The sequence below is a fragment of the Nicotiana sylvestris genome, chromosome 9, assembly GCF_000393655.2.
Source record: "Nicotiana sylvestris chromosome 9, ASM39365v2, whole genome shotgun sequence".
Taxonomy (NCBI): Eukaryota; Viridiplantae; Streptophyta; class Magnoliopsida; order Solanales; family Solanaceae; genus Nicotiana; species Nicotiana sylvestris.
Genome location: NC_091065.1, coordinates 166,366,698 through 166,391,314, shown reverse-complemented (window position 1 = coordinate 166,391,314; position 24,617 = coordinate 166,366,698). Strand labels below are relative to the sequence as shown.

At 39.3% G+C, this 24,617-nt stretch overlaps 1 protein-coding gene across 1 annotated transcript; it reads left to right on the top strand.

Moving 5' to 3' along the window:
* Window positions 1-22,764: 22,764 nt before the first annotated feature.
* LOC104210165 (uncharacterized) lies at window positions 22,765-24,216 on the top strand. Its single transcript, XM_009758986.1, has one exon. The coding sequence runs from the start codon at window positions 22,765-22,767 to the stop codon at window positions 24,214-24,216; it is 1,452 nt and encodes a 483-aa protein (XP_009757288.1).
* The last annotated feature ends 401 nt before the right edge of the window (window positions 24,217-24,617 follow it).

Here is a 24,617-nt window from a genome sequence, read left to right as displayed (position 1 = left end):
AAAATTACAAAAATAGGCATCTTTTGCATTTTTAGCATTTAATGTCCAAATGTACAATTTTATGCTTAATTATTACTTAATTGTGCGTTAATTGTTATTGGGAGTTAATTTGCGCTTTTATAACTTAATAATAATTTAAGGATTTTTAGAATTTAGTTTTAGAAAAATAAAAGAAGAAAAGAGAGCAAAAATATAAAGAAAATCGGAATTGGGCTCTTCTTCAAATTCAAGCCACAAGCCCAAAAAATACCCAACCTTCCCCATGACCCGGTCCATTTCAAACCGGGTCGACCCGATCCATAACCCAAAAGACCCAACACCCCCCTATCTTGCATTTCAAAAAACAAAACAAAACAAAAAACCCTAAAAAACCTAGACTAACCATCCGCCCCCCTTCCTTATCTTCTTCATCCTCTCCAAACCACACCCCAAGCTCCCCTCCAATGGCTGCCCTCACCCCTCACACCCCTGCCCCCTCACGCCTCACCCTCAACACACACACACACACACAAAAGTCGTTCTTCAACGCCCTCACGACCCCGCTGCCACTGCTTAATCTTCTTCGTCAAGCTCGAGCTTGAGCTCGACACCTATGGCTGCCGCGTCCAACATGGCTGCTGCCTGTTGCTCCTTCCTCATCGACCTTCATCGCTCATCGCTGCTCCTGCTTCACTGCCGCTGCTGGTTGCTTCTTCTTCACGTCAGCTGAACCCACCACCATTCCCGTCGCTGCTGCTGCTCCGCCGCTACTGCGTCTGTTGCCTGCTCCGACGTGCTACTGCTGCTACTCCGACGTGCTGCTGCTGCTACTCCATCGTGTTGCTGCTGCTGTTCCATCGTGTTGCTGCTGCTGCTCCTTTGTTTCTGCTGCTAGCTGCTTCTTCTCCATGGCAGCTTTGTTGCTTTTTCTTCAGTTCTCGTCGTCGCCAAGCACCCCTCCATCGAGCTTCATCATTTGTTTAAGTTTTCGGGCAGATTCGAGTGATTTTGGTGCGATAATCGCTTCCGAACAGATTTGTTTTCGTTCGAGTTCGTCATCGCTTCGATCCGGTTAGTGGGTTTGAGTTTCATTTTGTCAGTATTTTTATCTTGATGTTCTCGGATTCTAAAATCGGTAAATGTTCGATTCTTGCTTTGTTCATGTTTATCGTTGTATTAATTTTCTAGTTCGTTCATATGTTTTGTTGATTTAATTTTCAGATTCAAATGGAACTTTGATTAATTAGTTTTTAAGTTTATTTCATGTGCTTTTATTTATTTTTGTAAAAGAAATTGTTAGTTTAATTTTAATATTGTTAGATTTAGTTTAAATCGCTTGATTTTAATATTGTTTGTTGTGTAATATAGATTTAATTCGTGTTCATTTTGTTTGAAGTTCGTTTTTAATCCAGTGATTTAATGTGAGTTTATGTTTTGGTTTCTGATTTGTTGACTTAGTTTGAATCATGTATTTTGTTGTTGGTATTGTTGTCTCTTTGCTCGTTCATTTTTTGTCTAAGTTAACCAGGATTGGTTCCCAATATGGTTAACTTATTTCCATTAATTTGAAGTTGTATGATTCATCTGCATTCATATGATTTGTTGTTGAATTTGTTTAGAAATTGGTCATATTGGCTATATTTTGGTTGAGATTGATTAGGTGAATTGGTTATAGCCGATGGGGGTAGTTTGGTAATTTACAGTACGTTCAGGGGTAAAATGGTAATTTCAGTAAGGGCAGATGAGTATTTTTGGAATTAAAATTCTGAATAATTATTTATTTTGAGTGTTTTTTCCATTAAAAATAAGATAATATTAAAATAATCAATAATGGGGGGACAAGATATAATGGGGTATTTGTTTAATAAAGTGGGGGACAAAACAATAGATAGTGGGATTAAAAGAGGGATGAGTGGAAGATAGTGAGTTTTAATTTTTTTTAATGTTGAAAGATGTTAATAAAAGGAAGGACTTGATCAGATTTAGGAAGACAGACAGATAGGGAGAGAGAGAAAAAAGGAGCTGGAAATTAGAAGAGAGAGTAGTACACACCTGATAAATATTCTGCTATACGGGTTTAGAAATTAAGGGTTAAACATTAATTAGCTTTTCAAATCTGAAAATTCCCTTGGTTTCTGTCCGTTGTTTGTTGTCGGTGTTTCTGGATTTTATTTTGATTTTTAAATCTGTCACTGGGATTTCAATTGACTGGATTGCTGGTTATTATTGTTGTTGTTGTTGTGTTACGTACTACATGGCTGACTTTCTTCTTCTTATATTGACAATACCAGGTACACAACTGTAATTTTGGCCTTTTGTAAGCTGAAATGAAGAATGAAATTTTAAATTTTAAATTTAGTTTTTTTTTATTAATTGCATTTAGGTTATTTCATGTATTATTATTCTGTAAATCGCCATCGTTTTTCATAATTAGGCATATTGTAGCGATGTATTAAATAATTCTTTGCTTTAACTTGATTATTATGTAGTATATATTTAAGCATGTTCATTACTGATTAAACTGTCAAAAAATTAAAATAGAAGAAAATAACGTAAAAATGGCTTTATTAAATCAGTTTGGCAAAATTGATTAAATTCCTTATTCATAAGGGTTTTAGTATCACCAATGTTAAGTTAATCGGAATCATGTAGCTAAATTCAGTTAAAACATGAATTAATTTTGCGAATCAAGTATTAGGACATGATTTGAATTAAAACAAGGTTAGTTAAGGTTAAATTATTTAATTTTTTTAGAAATACAGTTTAGTAACCAAGATTATTTCTAATTTTTAGTATTTCTAATTAATTAATTTCAATAGCTCAAGTCATCTAACAATATGATTTTTAATCCGACTATGGGATAATTAGTTTTTTTTTAAAAAAATTTATTTGACAATTCCATGTTGTATTTATAATTATAATTTTAGTAATATTACTTTCCGTTAATATTTGTTTTAAACTAGTATTTAATATGTTATTTTTAAGTATGTAGAGATTGATTTTATATTTATAGACAAACTTAGTAATAATAAAATGTAGTCATTAAAAGATATTCATAAAATAAGGTAGGATTTCGCTAAAAATAAATAAATGTAAACAATACAAAAATTTGCAGGGTTCTCCAATCTTATTTATTTATTTATTTATTTTTAAAAAATAATACTTAGATCCCGGGATGGGCCGTTTAGTAAATTTCATGGTCCTATCTAAAAGTATAATAACGCGTAGTCTTTTGGCGCATATTTAATAAGGTTATTTTCTTAAATATGAGTGTGCATTTATGTAGCCCAAATCCCGATCTTGACGAAGTCAAAATGCGTCATCAAATCACGTGTACACTGGTTGTGACGTGGTTTGAGATGCGTTTTCACGACGTTGCAATTCTTGTATAAAATAATAATAAGAATAATGATAAAAGCGGTTTAATGCTAAATTTGCATATAAGTTCTTAATTGTTTAAAAAAATCATATAAATAAGCCGAATATGACAGTTGAGCGGTCGTGCTAGAACCACGGAATTCGGGAATGCCTAACACCTTCTCCCGGGTTAACAAAATTCCTTATCCGGATTTCTGGTTCGCAAACTGTAATATGGAGTCATTCTTTTCCTCGATTCAGGATTAAATTGGTGACTTGGGACACCCTAAATCTCCCAAGTGGCGACTCTGAAATAAATAAATAAATTCCGTTTCGATTGTCCTTTAATTGGAAAAAAATCCCTTGTACCCTCGCAGGGGGCGGAAAAAGGAGGTGTGACAGTTAGTATTGTATTTCATACCTATTTATGATTCCCCTACTTTATTTATTGACCTCTAGTAAGTGTTATCGTCGACCCCTCGTCACTACTTCTTTGAGGTTAGACAAAATACTTACTGAGTACATATTATTTATGTACTCATGCTACACTTCTGACTAACCGTGCATAATCTAAGGCAGGTGCATCTGGTGGCTAGTCAAGTGCATATCCCTCTACCTGGATACTTAGTGGTGAGTTGCTTTCTATGCACCGTTCTGTAGCACCCGGAGTATCCTTCTTGCTATATTTACTTTTTTGTTTATCTTACTTCAGACAGTAGTATAGTAGGTTCTGTATATTTTACTAGTTTGCTCGTGCACTTGTGACACCAGGTTTTGGGGAAATTCTAGTAGATATTCATGGTTTTTATTTTTTAATTTCACTACTTCCTTTTTATGCTTATTTTATGCTTCACATTACTACGGTCACTTACTCTTTTTTTCCTTATCAAACAAAATCAATGACTTTAATAATATTAAAATAAATAATTAAATGGATAGTTCATCATTGACTTGTCTAGCGGCGATGTTGGATGCCATCACGGGCTATAGTGGGAATTGGGTCGTGACACCTTGGTAACAAAGTACTAGGTTCACATAGGTCCCACAAGTCATGAGGGGGCCCAATAGAGTCTTGCAGATCAGTGCGGAGACGTTCATACTTATTTCAAGAAGCTATAGGGTGTTAGGAAACTTCTCTTTCTTTATCTCCTATAGTGTGATTGATCCTGTGCTAAGTATATTTCTCTTATTCTCTCAGAGATGGTGAGAATACACACGACAGATGTACTCGGCGGTAGAGGAGCTGCTCCCCCAGTTGCCAGAGGACGAGGGAAGGATCTAACTCCTGCTAAAGGATGGGGGCGTCATAGAGTTGCTACCGTTATACCACCAGTGGATCCAGGGGAGGATCCTGTCATTAAGGAGCAGGATGAGGCGCCTGCAGCTGAGTGGCCCCGACAAATTTCATGTCCGCACCAAAATTTCAGAAGGTCGTGGGTTGTATACTGCGGTTCATAGATTCTATGACACACACTGGTTTATTTCCAGTGGACCCAGCTACATCTCAAGCTGGAGGGGATGCACAGACCCCTACCGCTCAGGCTCCAGGGCACGCTGCTGCTATATATCAGACCCTAGGTGCACTACATGTGGGCGGGGCTCAGCTAGTTGCAACGGCTATACCATAACCTAGACCATCCTGACCGATGAGCCGTAAAAGCTGTTGGATAGATGGACCAGGCTATATCCTCCTACCTTTGGCGGTGAATGACATGAGGACCCCTAAGACTTTGTTGATCGTTGCAGATATAGACTACACAACATGAGGGTATTGGAGTCCTACGGGGTGGACTTCACCATATTTCAGTTGGAGGGCATGGCTTGTAGATGGTGGTAGTCCTATCTTCTTAGCAGACCAGCAGGTTCACTTCCCTTGACTTGGGACCAATTCACATGTCTCTTCTTGGAGAGATATATTACACCCTCTCAGAGGGAAGAGCTACGAGATCAGTTCGAGCGACCACAATAGGGTCAGATGACTGTGACCGATTATGAGGCGAGATTCTCTGAGTTGTGTGATGATCCGATAGGTCATATTATGTATTAGAATCAAATTTTGTGTTTTGAAGCCTTTAGAACCTCATTTTAGCCTTCCTCGATCTACTTGCATAATCTGAGTATTGACCCGGAAGGCTTATATGCTAAAAACTGATAAAAATAAGAATTTTTGCCTTAAAAGTTAATTTTAGTTGACTTCGGTCAACGTTTTGAGTAAACAGACCCGGACCAGTATTTTTGACGGTCCTTGTGGTTTGTATTAAAATATAGGACCTGTGCGTATCCCAAAATCAAATTCGGAGGTCCCAAGCTCAAGTTATGAATTTTTATTGAAAATTAAAAGTTTGAAAATTTAATGATTTTAAGAATTGATTGATGTTTGGCCTTGTTGATACTAGGTTCGTATTTTGGTTCCGGAGCACGGTACAGGTCCAATATAGCATTTATGAGTTGTTTGTGAAATCTGGTGAGAAACAGAATTGGTTTGACGTGATTCGGATGTCCGGCTGAGAAAGTAGAAATTTTAAAGCTTTCTTGAAAATTTCATTCAATTTGGTGCTCTATTCGTAGTGTTCGAGGTGTTATTTTGGCGATTTTGATCACGCGAGCAAGTTTGTATGATATTTTTAGATTTGTATGCATGATTGGTTTGGAGCCTGGAGGGCTTGGGTGAGTTTCGGATAGGCTACGGAGTGAAAAGAACTTAGCAATCATAGCTGGTGTGCATCAGACCTGCAGATTTTGCATTTGCGAGATCTAGCTCGCAAATGCGAGCCTCGCATTTGCGAAGAAACCATCATATTTGCGAGCAGTGGATCTTCACATTTGCGAAGAAAGGGGTCGCATTTGCGATCCTTCTAGTTTCGTATTTGCGAACAAAATATTCGCATTTGCGAAGGCAGCGGAAATGTGAGAGGTTCGCATTTGCGAAGCTTTTGTGGCATTTGCAGCTGTGTAAAAATGACTTAGACGGGATTTTTCTCCCATTCTTCAAAGTTTCAAACCTAAAAACATAAGATGCAATTTTCCAAAGACTCCTTCTTCCCCAATGTCGTACCCCCTTTATCCCTCTTCACATCAGAAAATCGGGTTTATGACATTTTTGGGTATAGGACTACTCATTCCTTTTGGGAACTGGGTTTTGCATTTGAAGAGTCACCACCTAATGATTTAAGGTGCATTAGGACACCTATAGGGTTCATTTCTAAGTTTGCTTGATAACCAGAGATAGGGTAAGAGCTTGAAATTATCCCAAGGAGAAGGTGTTAGGCACCCCTCAGGATCCACTAGTGTGATTTCCGGCCAAACAGTTTTGTAAATTTTGTACAATAAGCAGATAGACAAGTATAGGCTCAAGTAGTAGGGAATTTGAGTTTGAACACATAAGAGTTTGAAAACAATTAAAATGGCAAATTTTGAAAAAATGAGTTATAGTTCTACAAATACTTGAGTATAAAAAAGAAAAGGGGGGGGGGGGAGATTCTAGGTTTATTTATAATATAGATCACATAAATACGATACCCGTTATGACACTCCTTAGAAGAGGGGATACACGTGGTATTATTGCGCCGGTCATCATATCCATATCTACCCTTCCCACCCCCTTAGGGTATTAAAGCGCAGATTGGTCTCGACCTCTATTGCATGCTATTACCCATCCCATTCCTATCAGTCTCGGAGGAATATAGGACTACTATTCCTATAAGACGGAGGATTTTAATCTGACTCTTGAGTTTTTAAAGGTAAAAAGACTAAGGCGATATTCAAAACACATAGGACTACATATTAGGGGAAATATATAAACAACTAAGAGGTTCATATATACCTCATCAAGTAAAGCATATAAATATCATGACTTAAACACATTTAGGGTCAGAATTTAAAGTACTAAGGTAGGGGTGTTTTAATTGTTGAAGCAGACCAATTTATTACATAACTCATATAAGAAGTCCGAATCAAGCCTGCTTGCTGGTTGTAGCAGTTGCTAATTAAACAAAGGGGGATTTGGTTTTATCAAGCAACTACATAAGGCTTGCCTAAGTGTGTATTGGTGATGTCCTATAAGCATGATATGTATTAATGATTAAGAATACAACACAACAGTGGTTAATTTTAAACAGACGATTTGGATCCTATAGGCATGATATCTAAACCGTATTAATAAAAGGAGTAGGTTGTTTAAACTGACTGAGAACAATACGAGTCGAACTGATTTTAATTAAACTAAAATGGTCTCAGATCCTATAGACATGATCTCTGTTATTGCTGATTTTAATTCCTATATACATGGTATCTACATATTAAAAGCTGATTTTGGTCCTATAGGCATGGTATCTAATTGGGCATGCAGTGAAGTAGGCAGGATTTATTTGATTAAAGCGAAATTCCTATAGGCATGATTTCTATTAAAAAGAATTTTAATCCTATAAGCATGATGTCTATTTGTGTGAAAGTAAAGCATGCAGAACTTGAATTAAAACAGCAGATCCTATAGGCATGTTCTCTACCCTTCTAATATCTAAAACATGCATAATTACCCCATCCCTTTTCACTAGCCAACCCCAATATTTGTTACAAAAGTACAGACCAAATACAGAGTTATGTTAGAAAAATGTAAAAATAAGAAGTTACAACCATAGGAAGCCTGATTCTGATTTCCTCTTTGAGTTATGTAATAAACCACCTCAAATGCCACTTGTTTCAAAGCCTTTCTCAGACCTGGGTGTGTCAAAGTTCCCTAAGGGTCTCAAGGGACCACAGGCAATGCTTACACACAGGTTTTCATAACCAAATAGGGATGAGTGCAATGTGGAAGAGCTAGTCCTTATGTGTCCAAGTTCAGAGGGAGCTCAAGGGTCCAAAGGCAAGGCTCACACAAGAGGGGCAGAACCTAGGTTCTAAAGGTATAGTGGAAGTGCAGAAACAAAGATTTATTTAAAACTGAGTTGAGAATAGTAAGGGGTAAGGGTGATTTGAAAACAGTAGAATTAAACTTAAACTACAAAGAATCAGTAATTGCACAAAGGGGTCATGGGTTATTGGAATACATAGCATGAAGCATATAACCCTAGGAAGGGTCAGGTTTGGACATGCACAACGATAGATGATGCTGGCATGCCCACAAACCAGCTAAAGAACACAAACACATAGGGGATATGGGGGTTTGGGATTCATAAGTCAGCAAATCAAATAACAAGTGACTGACATAGTACATACATAAGGGAAAACATTAATTTAGAAGGGGAGAGAGCATATTACAACTTGCTTAGTAATGTAACTTGATTGCATAAACATAAGCAGAAGTAGGCAAGAGTGAAGGAAACTGAAATAGCTAAAGAAACATATTGTTGTTGATGATTGAAGATTAACTAGGACATACCAGTAAGAAGCAAAGTGCAGAAAGAAAAAGTAAGCAAATTTCCACAGCCTAGCATTGGATTTCAGCCGGCTAGACAAAGCAGTAGCACAAGTAGTAATAGAGAAAAGAGAGAGTTAGTGGTGCTCTGAACTCAGATGGTTCGTGTCTTTGAAAGAGAAGAGGGTGGGTATTTATAGTTTTGAAAACGTATGAAGAATAAGGTAATAAGTAAGGTCTTAACACAAATATGGAAACAATCACAAGTCAGAATCAATTACCACAAGTGATTTCCTTTAATTAAGGAATCATTGTTTAACGGGTAGCAACATGTCTAATTAAGGAATGAAAATCAGTTTGGAGATAGATTGATTATTGCCATAAAAAGGGCAATAAAAACATGAAGCAAATAATCAAGTCTAAGTACAAAGATATGCTTATTTTGGAAAAGATTCAGCAAGGTAAAGCATCATAGTAAAGGGAAAGGAATCAATTAATTTTAAACAGGCGAGTGAAGTTAGGGTTCATAAAAGAAAAGCTTTTGCAATCAGTCACCAGATCAAGATCAATCAAGGAAGAAACACAATTCTGTACTTCAGTATATAAATAGAGTGTACAGAAGCATAAGACATGCGAGGCTAAATATATTGGCAAAAGAGATAACCCAATCATACAGTAGTGGCAGAAAAAAGCTAGGATTTAGTAGTAAGAAAGATATTTGAAGCACAGTAGTCAAGTATGTCAAGTAATCACATAGAATCAACAGATAAGAATACGTATCAACAGGTAAAGAGAATCAGAAACAAATAAAGGTCTCACAGTATCAAGTGAGGAAAACCTTTTAAGAAATTAGGATTTCACCAATAGTCGAGTTAAAAGATAGTAAACTCAGAATCAGATAAGTCACATAAAGAAAAGAGAGTTTGAAACAAGGAACTTTTGATCAAGTCAAGTATACATTAAAACGAGAAATTTCAGACCAAAAGACCTAGGGTTTTCCATAATAATCGAGTTTAAAAGATGGCAAAACTCGGAATCAGATAAGTCAAGCAAGAATGGAGAACTTAATCGAACAAACACACATTTAAGCAAACAGTTTCAGAACTCGAATGAGATCAAAAAGGAATTAGGGTTTTCAACATGCTGACTCAGATAGAAGAACAACATGAGAAAAACATAGCAAAATCACAAACACATTAAAATCAGAGAAGAGATCTTTTGAAATAACTTAAAGTAAAACCCTAATCGTCGAAAAAATGAAGAGTCGTTTTAAAAGAAAAGTTGAAGAACCTTCGAGAAAACACTTAAGAAATTGATAGTAAGCACAAATCTATGGCAGATCTAAAAGAAAACCAAAAGATCTTAAAGATTAGGGTTTCGAAAGACACAGAAAAGGTGAGAAAGAACTTGAAAGTTACCGATCTAACCAGGAGAGTCAGGGATCTGACTCGAACGGCCATGGCTGATCGGAGAAAGGTCATGGATGACCGGAGAAGGGCCATGAACAGAAGTCGAGCAAGGACTGGACCAGATTCCCTCGAGGTCTGGCCATGAAACCACAGAAACAAACACCCAAGAGCCATAGGAGGCCACTACACATCTCCAATGGCCATGAGAGGCCATGGATTAGGCAGGGTTTAGGGTGGATTAGGGTAGGATTAGATGGCGACGGCTAGGTTTCATGAGGGTTTCAAAGAGAATTGAGAGGGAAAGGGAATTCAAGGGCGGCATTTGGTGAAGAATGAGGTAGGGTAAGGGGTCGTTTAAGGTTTAAAAATTAAGGGGGAACTGTGGCCATTGATCTAAATGATCAACGACTTAGATTTAAAAGGGTAGGTGGGGAATTCGGGTTTGGGTCGGTTTAATTGGGTTGAGGTCGGGTTTAACTGAAATTGGGCCAGGAAATTGGGTTTAAATTGGGTCAGATTTAGGCTACAATTGAAATACAATTGGGCTATTATTTAAATAGCCAATTTTTCCCTTTTAAAATTATAAAAATAGTAAATTAAATTTTTGGAAACAAATTGAAAGCACTAAAATAATTTATAACATATAATTGACAATTTTAAAATACATGACTTAATTTTATGAGTATAAAATACAATTGAATCTTAAAAGGGCTAATATTGTAATTATATGCAATTTAGTTTAAAAAATACTAAATAAATTTGTAAAAATATGTAAAAAATTACATTAGCTATATTTTAGCATAAATATAAATGTCCAACTATCAATTACCAAAATAATGAATTTGGAAATAATTATTGTGGTTTTTATGGATAAAAGGGGGAAATAAATTGATTTAAAAACCTTTTAAACTTATGAAAAAATAATAAAACATTTGGACATGCTTATATATGCATATATATTCTATTTTGAAGGTATTTTGCATATTGAAAAATATATAGAGAAAAATTGAATATCAACAGCTGCCCCTCTTTACCCGGGAAGGATGAAAGAGTTGTCGGGTAAAGATATGATGGCCAATTTTGGCCGAGCGAAACGGTTTGAAGAAGATAGGCCGCACCCTAGCTTCTGATATGCCTACATATCCCTGATTTTACAAGAATCAGGCCATATGTAGTTCAAGTTCCGTCGGCGGAGTAGGCCGACAGAGACTTTCAAGAATGAACGCAATATCTAGGGTCGGGTGAGTGAAAGGTTACATGAATGGTCAGGTTTGATGTGGCTGCGGGAACTGGAGCGGGATCGCTCCTACCGGGATGGTCGTTGCTCGCCGGTGTACCTACAATTAGAAATAATACAAACATATAATATGCATAAATTTAAACATGATGCAAATTCTCGTTGGACCATGAATGTTGTTTTCGGACGATTAGGATGACGTCCTTTAGACCATGACGTCCTGGGCCATGAAGCGTATGATAAAGGATTCGTAGGCCATGAAATGACGTTCACGGGCTATGAGGATGGTGCCTCCGAACCATGGTACCTTTGAATAATGATATGCAAAATATTAAAAGGGATCCTCAGGCCATGACATGGTGTTCTCGGGCTATGAAGATGGTGCCTCCGAACCATGGTGCATTTGAATAATGATATGCAAAATATAAAGGGGTCCTCCGGCCATGACATGATGTTCTCGGGATATGAAGATGGTGCCTCCGAACGATGACACCTTTGGATAATTTGGTGATCTTTCAGCCCATGAGATGCAGTATGAGGTGATCTTTCAGCCCATGAGATTCAGTATGAGGCAATCTTTTAGCCCATAAGATGCAGTATGAGGTGATCTTTCAGCCATGAGATGTAGTAGCATGATGCGGACAAGACAAAGCTTAGTCTTGCGGGCAAAGATTAGACCGTAAGAGAAACGAAATAAACAATGCTTGAGATAGTGCTTAGTTTTGAAAAAGAAGTGGGAGGCAGATAGCCTTATGCAAAGATGCTAATGCAGATGGAGGTAGAGCTTAACCTCGGAAGGCAGAACGGTAGCCTTATGCGATGCAAATGCATATGGAGATAACGTTCAGTCTCAGAAGGCAGAATGGTAGCCTTATGCAAGTTGGAAAGCAGAATAGTAGCCTTATGCAATGCAGATGCAAATGGAGACAATGTTTAGTCTCGGAAGGCAGAATGATAGCCTTATGCAGGAATGCAGATGGAGGTAGAGCTTAACCTAGGAAGGCAGAATGTTAGCCTTATGCAATGCAGATGCAAATGGAGATAACATTTAGTCTCGGAAGGAAGAATGATAGCCTTATGCAGGATGCAGATGGAGGTAGAGCTTAACCTCGGAAGGCATAACGGTAGCCTTATGCAAGTTGGAAGGCATAATAGTAGCCTTATGCAATGCAAATGCAGGTGGAGGTAGAGCTTAACCTCGGAAGGCAGAATGGTAGCCTTATGCAGGAATGTAGATGGAGACAGAGCTTAGCCTCAGAAGGAAGGATGATAACCTTATGCAATGCAGATGCGAATGGAGACAACGTTTAGTCTTGGAAGGCAGAATGATAGCCTTATGCAAGAAGTAAAATACAAATGATAGCAGATTTTCTTAGCTGATAGTAGTTTGCGATGTCGTGATTATTGAGAGCATTATGATAGACAGAACATCACTGGTGTATGTTGATAGCAAATGTAACAGTTCGGAGAGTCGTGTTCCTGAATGATGTTTGTCCCATAAGTGTATAGTATGTTTGATGATTTCACAATCCAAGTGCCTCCATCCAAAGAAAAATTGTGAGTTTTGTAGAGGGGGGAGGTTAGTTCGTATCCCCACTAGCTTTGCTTGACCTGCTCGGCTTTGATCTGGCGATACTGTATGTATCATTGGGTGTAGCATTTCTAAACAAAGCGATTTCAGTTATAAACATGCATGGTTTCGCAAATATATGACATAAGTGTATAATTAAGAAATAGCTTTTAGATGATCTGGCGACTGTGACGTGGTTCGGGACATTACAACCTCTCTTGCTATGGAATTTTGAGGGTCCTCCTCAAAATTCTGCCCCAGTTTAATGAGTTGATGCTTCTGACTGTTGCTTGCGACGATCTGCTAAAATTACTTTGGAATTTTAAGGGTCCTCCTCAAAATTCTGCCCCAGTTTCCAACTACGGGGGGAAATTAGAATTTTATTAAGTTGGGACCGAACCCATAGGGCTGCCTACGTATCCCGTCTTAAACGGGAATCAAGTCAGGAGTAGTTCAATTACATCATACAAAGGAAGCATAAAGATTACATATAGTAATGCTTGAGTACATCTGAATTGATCGGCTTCAGCCAGACTTCTCCGTCCATTTCTACAAGTATGAGGGCTCCTTATGTCAGAACCCGGTGAACCATGTATGGACCCTACCAGTTGGGAGAGAACTTCTTCTTGGCTTCATCTTGATGCGGGAAAATTTTCTTTAATACCAACTGCCCCGGTGTGAACTGTCTAGACTTGACTTTTTTGTTGAAGGCTCTGGACATTCTGTTCTGATAGAGTTGACCATGGCAAACTACATTCATTCTCTTTCAGCCTATAAGGGCTAGTTTCTCATAACAACTTTTTATCCACTCCGCATCGTCGAGCTCAACTTCTTGTATGATCCTTAAGGAAGGAATTTCTACTTCGGCGGGAATGACTGCCTCTGTACCATAAACCAGCATATAGGGGGTTGCCCCAGTTGATGTGTGGACTGTGGTGCGATATCCCAATAGAGCAAATGATAACTTTTTATTCCACTACTTATGCTTCTCTATCATTTTCCTTAATATCTTCTTGATATTCTTATTGGCGGCTTCTACAGCTCCACTCATTTAATGCATGTAGGCTGTGGAATTCTTGTTTGATCTTGAAGGTTTCACACATAGCTTTCATCAGGTCACTGTTGAGGTTAGAGCCATTATCAGTAATGATCGATTCTGGTACCCCGAATCGACAAACAATGCGGTCGCAAACAAAGCCTGCCATGACTTTCTTAGTTACTGCTTTGTTAGAGGTTGCTTCGACCCATTTGGTAAAATAGTCGATTGCTACTAGGATAAGCATGTGTCCATTAGAAGCGGCTGGCTCGATTGGTCCAATAACATCCATTCCCTAGGCGGCGAACGGCCATGGTGAGCTTGTTGCATTAAGCTCATTTGGAGGTACCTTTATCATGTCTGCATATATCTGATAGCAGTGGCATTTATGGACATACTGGGTGCAGTCCATTTCCATGGTCATCCAAAAGTAACCTGCTCGGAGTATCTTCTTTGCTAAGACAAAACCATTCATATGGGGACCGCAGGTCCCGACATGAATTTCCTCTAGTAGCCTGGACGCTTCTTTTGCGTAAACACACCTTAGTAATCCTAAATCGAGAGTCCTCCTATACAGGACTCCTCCGCTGTGAAAGAAGTTGTTGGACAATTTCCGAAGTGTGTGTTTCTGAGTAGGATTTTCAAGCTTTGGGTACTCTCCTTTTGCCAAATATTCTTTGATGTCATGAAACCAGGACTTTCCATCTGCTTCTTCTTCAACATGGGCACAGTAAGCTGGCTAATCATGGATCTTTACTGGAATGGGGTCAATGAAATTTTTGTCTGGATGTTGTATCATAGATGACGGGGTAGCCAATGCATCGAAGAACTCATTCTGGACTCTAGGAACACGTTAGAACTCCGTCTTCATGAACCTCTTTCTCAATTCCTGTACGTGATGCAGATACGAGAGTATCTTGGAGTTTTTGGTTGCACATTCTTCTCGCACCTGATATATAAGTAGGTCTGAATCTCCAATTACTAGCAACTCTTGAATATTTATGTCAATGGCCATTTTGAGCCCTAGGATGCAGGCTTCATACTCGACCATGTTGTTGGTGCACGTGAATCTGAGTTTGGCAGACACCGAATAATGCTGACCGGTTTCTAATAATAGGACTGCTCCTATGCCAACTCCTTTGAAATTTGCTGCTCCATCGAAAAAAATTCTCCAACCGTCATAGGGTTCTGCAATGTCTTCTCCTATGAACGATACCTCTTCATCAGGAAAGTACGTTTTTAGGGGTTCGTATTCTCCATCCAGGGATTCTCAGCAAGGTGGTCTGCCAGTGCTTGTCCCTTGACTGCTTTCTAAGTTACATAAACAATGTCAAACTCACTCAACAGAATTTTCCACTTGGCTAGCTTGCCAGTGGGCATGGGTTTCTGAAAGATGTACTTCAAAGGATCCATCCTTGATATGAGATATGTAGTATAGTCGCAGAAATAATTCCTCGGCTTTTGAGCTACCAAAGTCAAAGCACAATAGGTGCTCTCTAACAGAGAATACCGGGCCTCGTATGGGGTGAACTTCTTACTGAGATAATAGATGGCCTGCTCTTTCCTCCCCGTTTTATCATGCTGCCCCTGAATGCAACCGAAAGCTCCATCCAATACTGCAAGGTAGAGTAATAAGGGTCTACCTAGCTCAGGCGGGACCAAGACTGGTGGTGTTGACAGGTTCTCCTTGATTCTATCGAAGGCCTTTTGGCAGTTATCATTCCATTTGGTATAGGTGTCCTTTTTCAACATCTTAAAGATTGGCTCATAGATAACTGTAGATTGTGCTATGAACCGGCTGATGTAGTTAAATCTTCCCAAGAAACTCATCACATCCTTCTTGTTCTTTGGTGGTGGAAGTTCTTGAATAGCTTTGACTTTTGATGGATCCAGTTCTATTCCTTGGTGACTCACAATAAACCCAAGCAATTTTCCAGCAGGAACCCTAAATGCGCACTTTGCAGGATTCAGTTTCAGGTTGTACCTTCGCAATCTATTGAAGAACTTCCTCAAATCTTCCATGTGATCAGTGGCCTTCTTGGATTTGATGGTGACATCATCTACATATACCTCAATCTCCTTGTGTATCATATCATGGAAAATGGTAGTCATGACCCTCATGTAGGTGGCCCCTGCATTCTTCAGGCTAAACGATATCATCTTGTAACAGTACATTCCCTACGGCATAATAAAAGCTGTTTTCTCTGCATCTTCTTTATCCATCCAGATCTGATGATACCTCATGAAACAATCTACAAATGACTGCAGCTCATGCTTGGCGCAATTGTCAATTAGGAAGTGTATGTTCGGCAAAGGGAAGTCGTCTTTTGGACTGGCCCGGTTGAGATCCCGATAGTCGACACAGACTCTGACTTTCCCATCTTTCTTTGGCACTGGCACAATGTTGGCTAACCATGTCGGGTATTCTACTACCCTGAGAACCTTAGCTTTGACCTGCTTGGTGACTTCTTCCTTGATTTTCAAACTCATATCAGGCTTGAACTTTCTGAGCTTTTGCTTTATCGGTGGGCACGTTGGATCGGTTGGCAGTTTATGAGCCACAATAGATGTACTTAGACCAGTCATGTCATCATACGACCAGGCAAATATGTCCTCATATTCCTTTAGAAATTCTATGTGTTCCTTCTTTTCTGATGGCGATAAGTGAACGCTGATTCGTGTTTCTTTGACGTTTTCCGCATCTCCCTAGTTAAAAATTTCTGTCTCGTCCAGGTTGGACTTAGGTCTGTTCTCAAAGTTCTAAACTTCTTTAACAATCTCATCTGGTATGTCATCTTTCTCTGAATTAATGTCTGTTTGTTGCGTTGTCTCATTGCATGTCACAGTCATCGGTTCACCAAGATAAGTAATAGTAATGCTGTATAAGTAAAGTAATGAGAGAAAAATAATAATGAGTGTTAATTCATAATAAAATTCAAAATGCTTTAATAAATTGCATAACTATTTTGAACATTGCAGATCTTATTGCGGGAATTGAAAATGTGAAAAGAAAATCATTTAGTAAATAAAACGGTGCTTGATGCTTGTTTTAGCCTTGCTACCCCAAGGCTCGCCGGGCTCTGGTTGTCCTGATAGTCCAGTTATTGAGGCATGCCTCTCTGCTCATAGCCTGTATGAAAGCGCCTTCCTCCCCCTCCTCCTCGAGAACAACACAACAGTCTATGTCATTGTCTTCTAGGAAGAAGTTCTTCACCGAGGCCAGTGCTTCTTTTTTGTCTGACCCATAAACGATGTCAGCCTATTGGAAAGTCTGCTCTAAACGTGGTATTGGCTCCTCCATTAGATAGTAAGGACCGCGCCATGGTGGTGACCAGTTGTTGAATTCTTCCCAGGTGTAGTCATATCCTAGACTGAAAGTAGTGCCATGCTTCTTGAGTTTTATGGGCTTAGCGATTCCTTGGAGGTTTTTGCCGAGCCCCTTACCAGGCTCATACCCACTCCAATTCAGTATACTCTCAATTTTGTTATCCCACCATTTGTCTTTGTCGACAACATTTACCCATTCAATGTGGTGGTAAGTCTCTCCACCTAGTTTTCTTCTTCTTTCGATTGCCGGAATGGTCTAACGACTATTTACAGGGTTGCTACCGCCACCGTGAATGATCACCTCTTGGTTATTCCATTCGAATTTTACTACCTGATGCAGTGTTGATGCTACGGCCCTAGCAGCACGAATTCATGGTCGTCCCAACAGCAGGTTGTAAGATGCTGGCACGTCTATCACTTGGAAATCGACATCGAACCATGTCGGTCCCATTTGCAAGCATAGAACAATCTCGCCAATAGTGGAACTCTAAGAACCATCAAAAGCTTTCACATTGATTGCTTCATCCTTTATCACGTACAGTCCTTTACCCAGCTTCTTGAGTGTTACCAGCGGATAAATATTGAGACTGGAACTTCCATCGATCAAGATTCTAGTGATGAAATAGTCTTCGCATTGCACGGTAATGTGCAGCTCCTTATTGTGCCCCAACCCTTCAGGTGGCAGCTCGTCCTCATGAAAGGTGATCTTATGGCTCTCCAGAACTTGTCCTACCATGTTAGCCATTTTCCCGCCAGTGATGTTACTTAGCACGTATGCTTCACTCAGCACCTTTAATAGAGCATTCTTGTGTGCCTCAGAATTTTGTAGCAAAGCAAGAATGGAGATTTGTGTCGGTGTTTTATTCAACTGGTCAATGACTGAGTATTCCTTGGCCTATATCTTTCTTCAAAGATCGTTTGGACCTGTCTCAATGATGGGTGGCCAATTTGAGGCCTATTTGCTTGACTTAGCTAGATGTTTTGGGGTATAGACTCTACCAGTTCTTGTCATACCTTGTGCTGCAACAGTCTCTTCGAACCTAACCTTGCCTTTCCTCCTTTCCTCGGTTGTATAGTCCCATGGCACAACCTTTTGTATGGAATAGTGTCATGGTCAACATCTCCACTGGGATTGGCATGTCTATCCTTACTCCGAACGGATCATGTGCCTTGGGTGGTAAAACTGCGACTTCAAATGGTGTGGGTGAATTTGCCGGAGACACGAATTTGACCTTAATTGGTGTTGGTGTCTTTGCAGATGATGTCACTTCAAATTCAAGTGGCACAGAAATATTTACCTCAGCGCCTCCAGATGGTTGAATTTGGACTATGATTGGATTAAGAGTAACTATTGGCTTCTTTGGGTCATCACCTTCTGCGCTCAGCCCGATTGATCCCTCGGGATCCCAATCATCCTCTATTTCTATCATGTGGATACCTCCACCCTTATCGTCTAGTAGAGGGTTGTTGCGGACATTTGGAGCGGGTTTCTCTGCCACAATAATCTTGTTATCAATTAAATTCTGGATCTTGTCTTTCAGGGAACAACATTCATCAATGGTGTGCCCTTTCATTCCGGAGTGGTATGCATAGGATTTGTTTGGGTTAACCTATTGAGAAGGGTTATCAGGGGTTGCCGTAGGGATATGGGTGACATAACCAGTAGCTTTGAGTCTCTTGTACAATTGGTCAATAGGTTCGGTGATCGTTGTATATTGTTTTGGAGGTCTGCGATCAAAATTAGGTCGGGGTCTAGGGAAGTTTTGGCGTGCGGGGGGTGATTGATAGTGGGAGGGTTAAGTATTGTAGGTTTGGTAGACATGAGCGGGTTGGGAGTATCTGGGTGAGGTAGGCTGGTATGTAAGAGGTGGAGGTGACTAATAAGTTGGTGGTGGAGCTTGGTAGGAGGGTGAGGGTGCTTGGTAATTTGGGGTTGGATGATATATGAGTGGAGGCGTTGGGTAAGTTTGGTATTTGAAGGGGGATTTGGTTCTCTGTGCAACCATCATTTCCCCTACGTCCCTTTTCTTGGACACACCACCAAACTGCAAGGCCTTACCTGTAGCTTGTAAGGTCTCGAAGTTTGTAACCATTCTGCTTTTGATACCCTCTTCAATCCTTTCACCCAGTTTGATAATGTCGGAGAATTTGTGGCTCTCGATCATCATTAGTCATTCATAATACTGCGGGTCCTGAGCCCGGACAAAGAATTTGTTTATCTGTTCCTCCTCTAAAGCAGGTCTGACCTTATCAGTTTCGGACCTCTAGCGAGTAGCATACTCGCGAAACGTTTCTGTAGGCTTCTTCTTTAGATTCTGAATATAGAACACATCTAGTGCATTCTCTGTGTTAAACCTAAACCTGTCCATAAAGTCGGACGCCATGCTTACCCAGCTTTACCACCTCTTTGGATCTTGGCTGATGTACCAGGACAACGCATCTCCTTTCAGAATCCTCATGAACAGCTTTATGCGGATTCTCTCGTCTTTTCCTACTCCAACCAGCTTGTCGCAGTACGTCCTCAAATGGACCCTTAGATCACCTGTACCGTCAAACATTTCAAACTTCGGAGGTTTGTACCCCTCTGGTTGTTCGACATCAGGTTGTATACAGAGGTCCTCATACTTCAGCCCTTCGATTCCCTTACTTCCCTTAACGCCCTGGATCCGGCTAGTCAATTTCTTAAGTTCCTCAGTCATGTTTCTGATAAGCAGATCATTTTCATCAGACTCAGGTGTGCTTGAGATAGGTTGGGTGGAGTGTGGAATAGTCTCCATGTAAATATGGATGTTATGGTAGGTGTGAAAGTGGTTGTTTGTGGAGTTTTGGGGTTCCGGGATGAGTAGCGGAGTATTGTTTGGGGTATGGCAGGTGTTGCATTGGGTCTTTGGTGTTAAAGTGTGATGGTGAGGAGCGGGATGATTCTATTGTTTTGGGATGTACGGAGGTGTAGGGTTCTGAGTGTTGGGAAAGTTGATATCTGGGGTGCTAAGGGAAAATGACAGGCTTGCCAGATTCCGAACCTGATCGAGCTCTTCTTGGATTTTAGCAATTTCTGTTCAAGTTGGGATACATTTTCCTTACGAACCTGAGTACCATGGCCATTGGTGGCCTCTATTTGTTCAGTTGGATTCTCCTTTCTGACGTTGTTCAAATCTTCCATCTTGCCTTTGTTCTTGTTTTTGACAGGACTAAGAGGAGGAGTGGGTGGAGGGGCCCTGGATCTCGTGGAATAGGATGATGTTGCCATAGTGCATGAACTAACCTTTAGGAAGGGGAATAATAATAACGAAAAAAAAGAATAAAACAAAAAGGTAACCGAGTTAGTGAGGAATATAAAAAGTGTTATAGTATTTAAACACATAGTGCGAGAATGTAAAACGTGTCCTAATTTGGGAACCTCGTGGTGCCCGAGGTAGGCCTAGCGACAAATCAATTTGGAGAACATAGAATGTTAAATGCCTTATTTTATTGATAAAAAATAGACGCATCCCAAATCGGCACTAAATAAGCAAGAAATAAAATTCACTAATGGCCATTGGCCTTACTACATTTATAAAGCGAAAAAGATAAACTCTTATCTACTTGGTCCCAGAAGGACTTTCCTCAGGTTGAATGCTCTCGTTGATCAGATCCTTCAGTTTGCGTAGGTTAACCAGTAAAAATGTCTTTGCCAGGTGTTCTCCTTCGTTTCCCTCAGCGTTCTGGCAGTCGGTGACTATCTTCCTCACTTTTCCTTCCAATTCCAGCAGACTGTATTCCAGATAGTCCACTTTTTGCTAGGTTTGGTGGCCCTCTCTTTCCACTCATTGATTTGGTCATTTGATGGAAGACTCCTCCACCAGTCTAGCAAGAGTGGAGGCATGCTAATCATACCCAAACTGGGGACCTCGTGCCTCATTTTCTGCAAAACAAAAGGGTTAGACCCTACCCCCACCAGACTCGACTATTTACACTACTAGAAAAACATTAATTTGTGACTGAAATTTCCGACTGAAAATGAAGTAGTCGCTAATGGGACTACTTTTGCGACTGTTGTAGTCGGAAACAGACTGATTTTTTATTACTTTTTTTAAAAAGAAATTTGATTATTATTCCAACGAAAGCAGTGGAAAAATAGCGGGGCAATTTCCCGCCATCACTTTTGCGACCGACTCGGTCGGACAATAAAAAGTCAAAAATATTAGTTGACCAACAAAGCGACTGTGTCGGTCACAAAGTTAAAATTAAAATGGTAAAAGAATATTTAAGTGGGTTTGCGACCACGGTAGTCAGAAATCTAAATTTAATATTTCGGATTTATGCCAAAGCCTTATTTCCCCATTTCTGCCGCGACCTATTTTCCCAATTTCTGGGCGCCCAATTTCCCTCCTCTCTTTCCCTCTCATATATTTTTTCTTCTTTGATTTCTCTTCCATTTCACCCGTGAGGCTGATTGTTCTTCGAGTTCATCTGTGTGACTGACAGAGGCAAACGACTGAAGGAGACAAAAGGCTGACAGAGGCAAACAGCTGAAATCTTACGGTAAGAAAAGATAGAAGTAATTAGTTTTGTTTGCTGGTCACATTATTTTTAAATTGTTGCAAATTGAAAGCTTCAATGCGCTTTTGTCATGTATAGATTTCCATATATGAACTTTATTCATAGGACCAATTGACTTTTTGGGGTACTTTGTTAAAGAAATCTGCCTGTGGTATACATTATTGATAGTAATGTACACCATGTCTGTAGCATTTCTGGCTCCCTCTGCCAAAAATTTATCCGACTATATGCTGTGTCGAACATTAGTTCCTTGTATCGTACCAGCAAAGTAGAAACCTAAAAGAGAATTATGCATCACTGTCTTTGAAGGAATAAAATAGTGGACACACACTTCACTTGCATTCAAAGTGAAATTCAGCTTGGACTTTCAACTTTCTGGTGCAAAAAAAAAGAAAAGAAAACTCACACTCGAGTTCTCACGCGCTTTGAGCTTGAATTTAGACAATTATAAAGACACATTCTTGTTAATGAAACAGAAAACTTACAATTTCACAGAAGTAAAACAAGGCTTGTACATAAACTCCTATCTTCATATTGATAAGTAAATTCAACTGTAAAAGATATTTGAGAGGAACATTTTACAAAAGCTGTGCTAGTTATATATGAAATGAACTAAAGACATATTTAATACTCTAGGATTCTAGTAGACTAGAAGTCCTTCCGAGCCCTAAAAAGTACGAGCAAAAATGCATACTTGTTGACAACACTATAGGAGAAAACATACAGTAAATGCTCAACATAACCTGGAATCTGTGATGATTATGTGCAGAGCACATCATATTTCCATACATTAAGAGTCTAGATCAAAAGTGATAAGTATAAACTGAAGCAGAAGAAGATTTAGGGCTATATTTGACTGCATTATATGGCAATTTACTAAATCATGGCTGCATTATATGGCAATTTACTAATTAATATGTATTGTTTTATATATCTTGGATTTATTTTGTGTAGATGGAGCTTGCACATCGTATATGGATGTATAATCGAACTTATCCTAATCGTAGTGGGTTGAGGGAGGAATTTATAGAAGGGGTTGCCAAATTCATGGCTAAAACAAAAACACTTCATGAATTTCTCAGTGAAGGGGTGATTAGGTGTCCTTGTATGAAATGCAAATGCGGAAAATTATTACAACCAGATGTTGTTAAAGTTCATCTTTATAAAAAAGGGTTTATGAAAAATTATTACGTGTGGACTATTCATGGAGAGGATGTTGCTAGTGTTGGTAACGTTGATTTTCAAAAAAAATTTGATAGTGAGGGTAGTCCATCAGCAGAGAATAATGTTGAAAATTCTCGATTCAGTGAAATGGTTAGGGATGCTTTTGTGATGCACCCGGGGGCTCAGTCTGAACCAAATGATGATGCTAGGCGTTTCTATGAACAGTTAGAGGAAGCAAGTCGTCCATTGTATAAAGGCTCAATGCATTTTAAGTTGTCTGTCGCAGTTAGATTATTAAGTATTAAATCAGATTCAAGTATTTCTCAAGCGGGCATGGACTCTATTATTGGCCTTATGAATGAACTTAATCCGAATAAAATTGACATGCCCAAAGATTTCTACACAACAAAGAAATTGGTTTCTAAGTTAGGACTTTCATTAGAGAGGATTGATTGTTGTGAGAAAGGTTGCATGTTATTCTATAAGGATGATGCAGCCTTAGAAAATTGCAAATTTTGCAACCAACCTCGTTATAAGAAAGCCATAAATTCAAAAAAGAAGAAGGTTCCAGTTAAGGCGATGCATTACTTACCCCTTATACCTAGTTTAAAGAGGTTGTATGCATCAATGAGCTCTGCTCCTCATATGAGATGGCACCATGAAAATAAAAGGCCACCTGGTATTTTGTGTCATCTGTCAGATGGAGAAGCATGGAAGCATTTTGATAGGTTGTTTCCGAATTTTTCTAGTGAACCTAGAAATATTAGGTTGGATTTATGTGCAGACGGATTCACCCCTTTTTCTGTCTCTGCTGCACCATATTCATGTTGGCCAATGTTTGTTACGCCGTATAATCTTCCTCCTGAGCTGTGTATGACAAGTCCATATTTGTTCCTAACTTGCATTGTTGCAGGTCCGCGCAATCTGAAAAGTTTGATTGATGTATACATGCAACCTTTAATTAATGAGTTAAAGTTATTGTGGCATGAAGGTGTGGAAACATATGATATATCAACTAAACAAAACTTCAGATTGCATGCTGCTTTGATGTGGATTATAAATGATTTTTCTACTTATGGAATGTTGTCCGGGTGGTCGACTGCAGGAAAGTTAGCTTGCCCAACTTGTATGGAAGAAGCAAAAGCATTCACGTTGAAACATGGAGGAAAGAATACATGGGTTGACTACCATCGTCGATTCTTGCCTATGGATCATGAGTTTAGAAGTCGCATACCAGAATGATATTTCGAGTGTTCAAGAAAGTGTTGATGATGAATTAGTAGGTGAATTTCAACATAGTAAAGGCATCTATGAAGAATATGATCCTTCGGTCCTTACTCGTAGAGCAAATCCACATGATTTTGGGGAAGGAACATCCCGTACAAACATGGAGGAAGATCCCACCGATGAACATGAAACAAGCGAGGAAGAATCATTTGATGAAAATGAAATAAGCGATGAGGAAGAATTGCATGATGAAAATGAAACAAGCGATGAGGAAGAATTAAATAATGAATATCAATCAAGCGAAGAGGATTGGCATGTTGGTAACACAACTTGTGATGAGTGATGACTTTGAAACAATGGTACGTAGTTTAAGAAAAGCTATAGTTGGCCCTCTTGTGAATTGATTATAATGTTAG

Coding starts and splice junctions, on each gene's coding strand:
- LOC104210165 (XM_009758986.1), top strand. CDS start 22,765: ATGGAGCTTGCACATCGTATATGGATGTATAATCGAACTTATCCTAAT.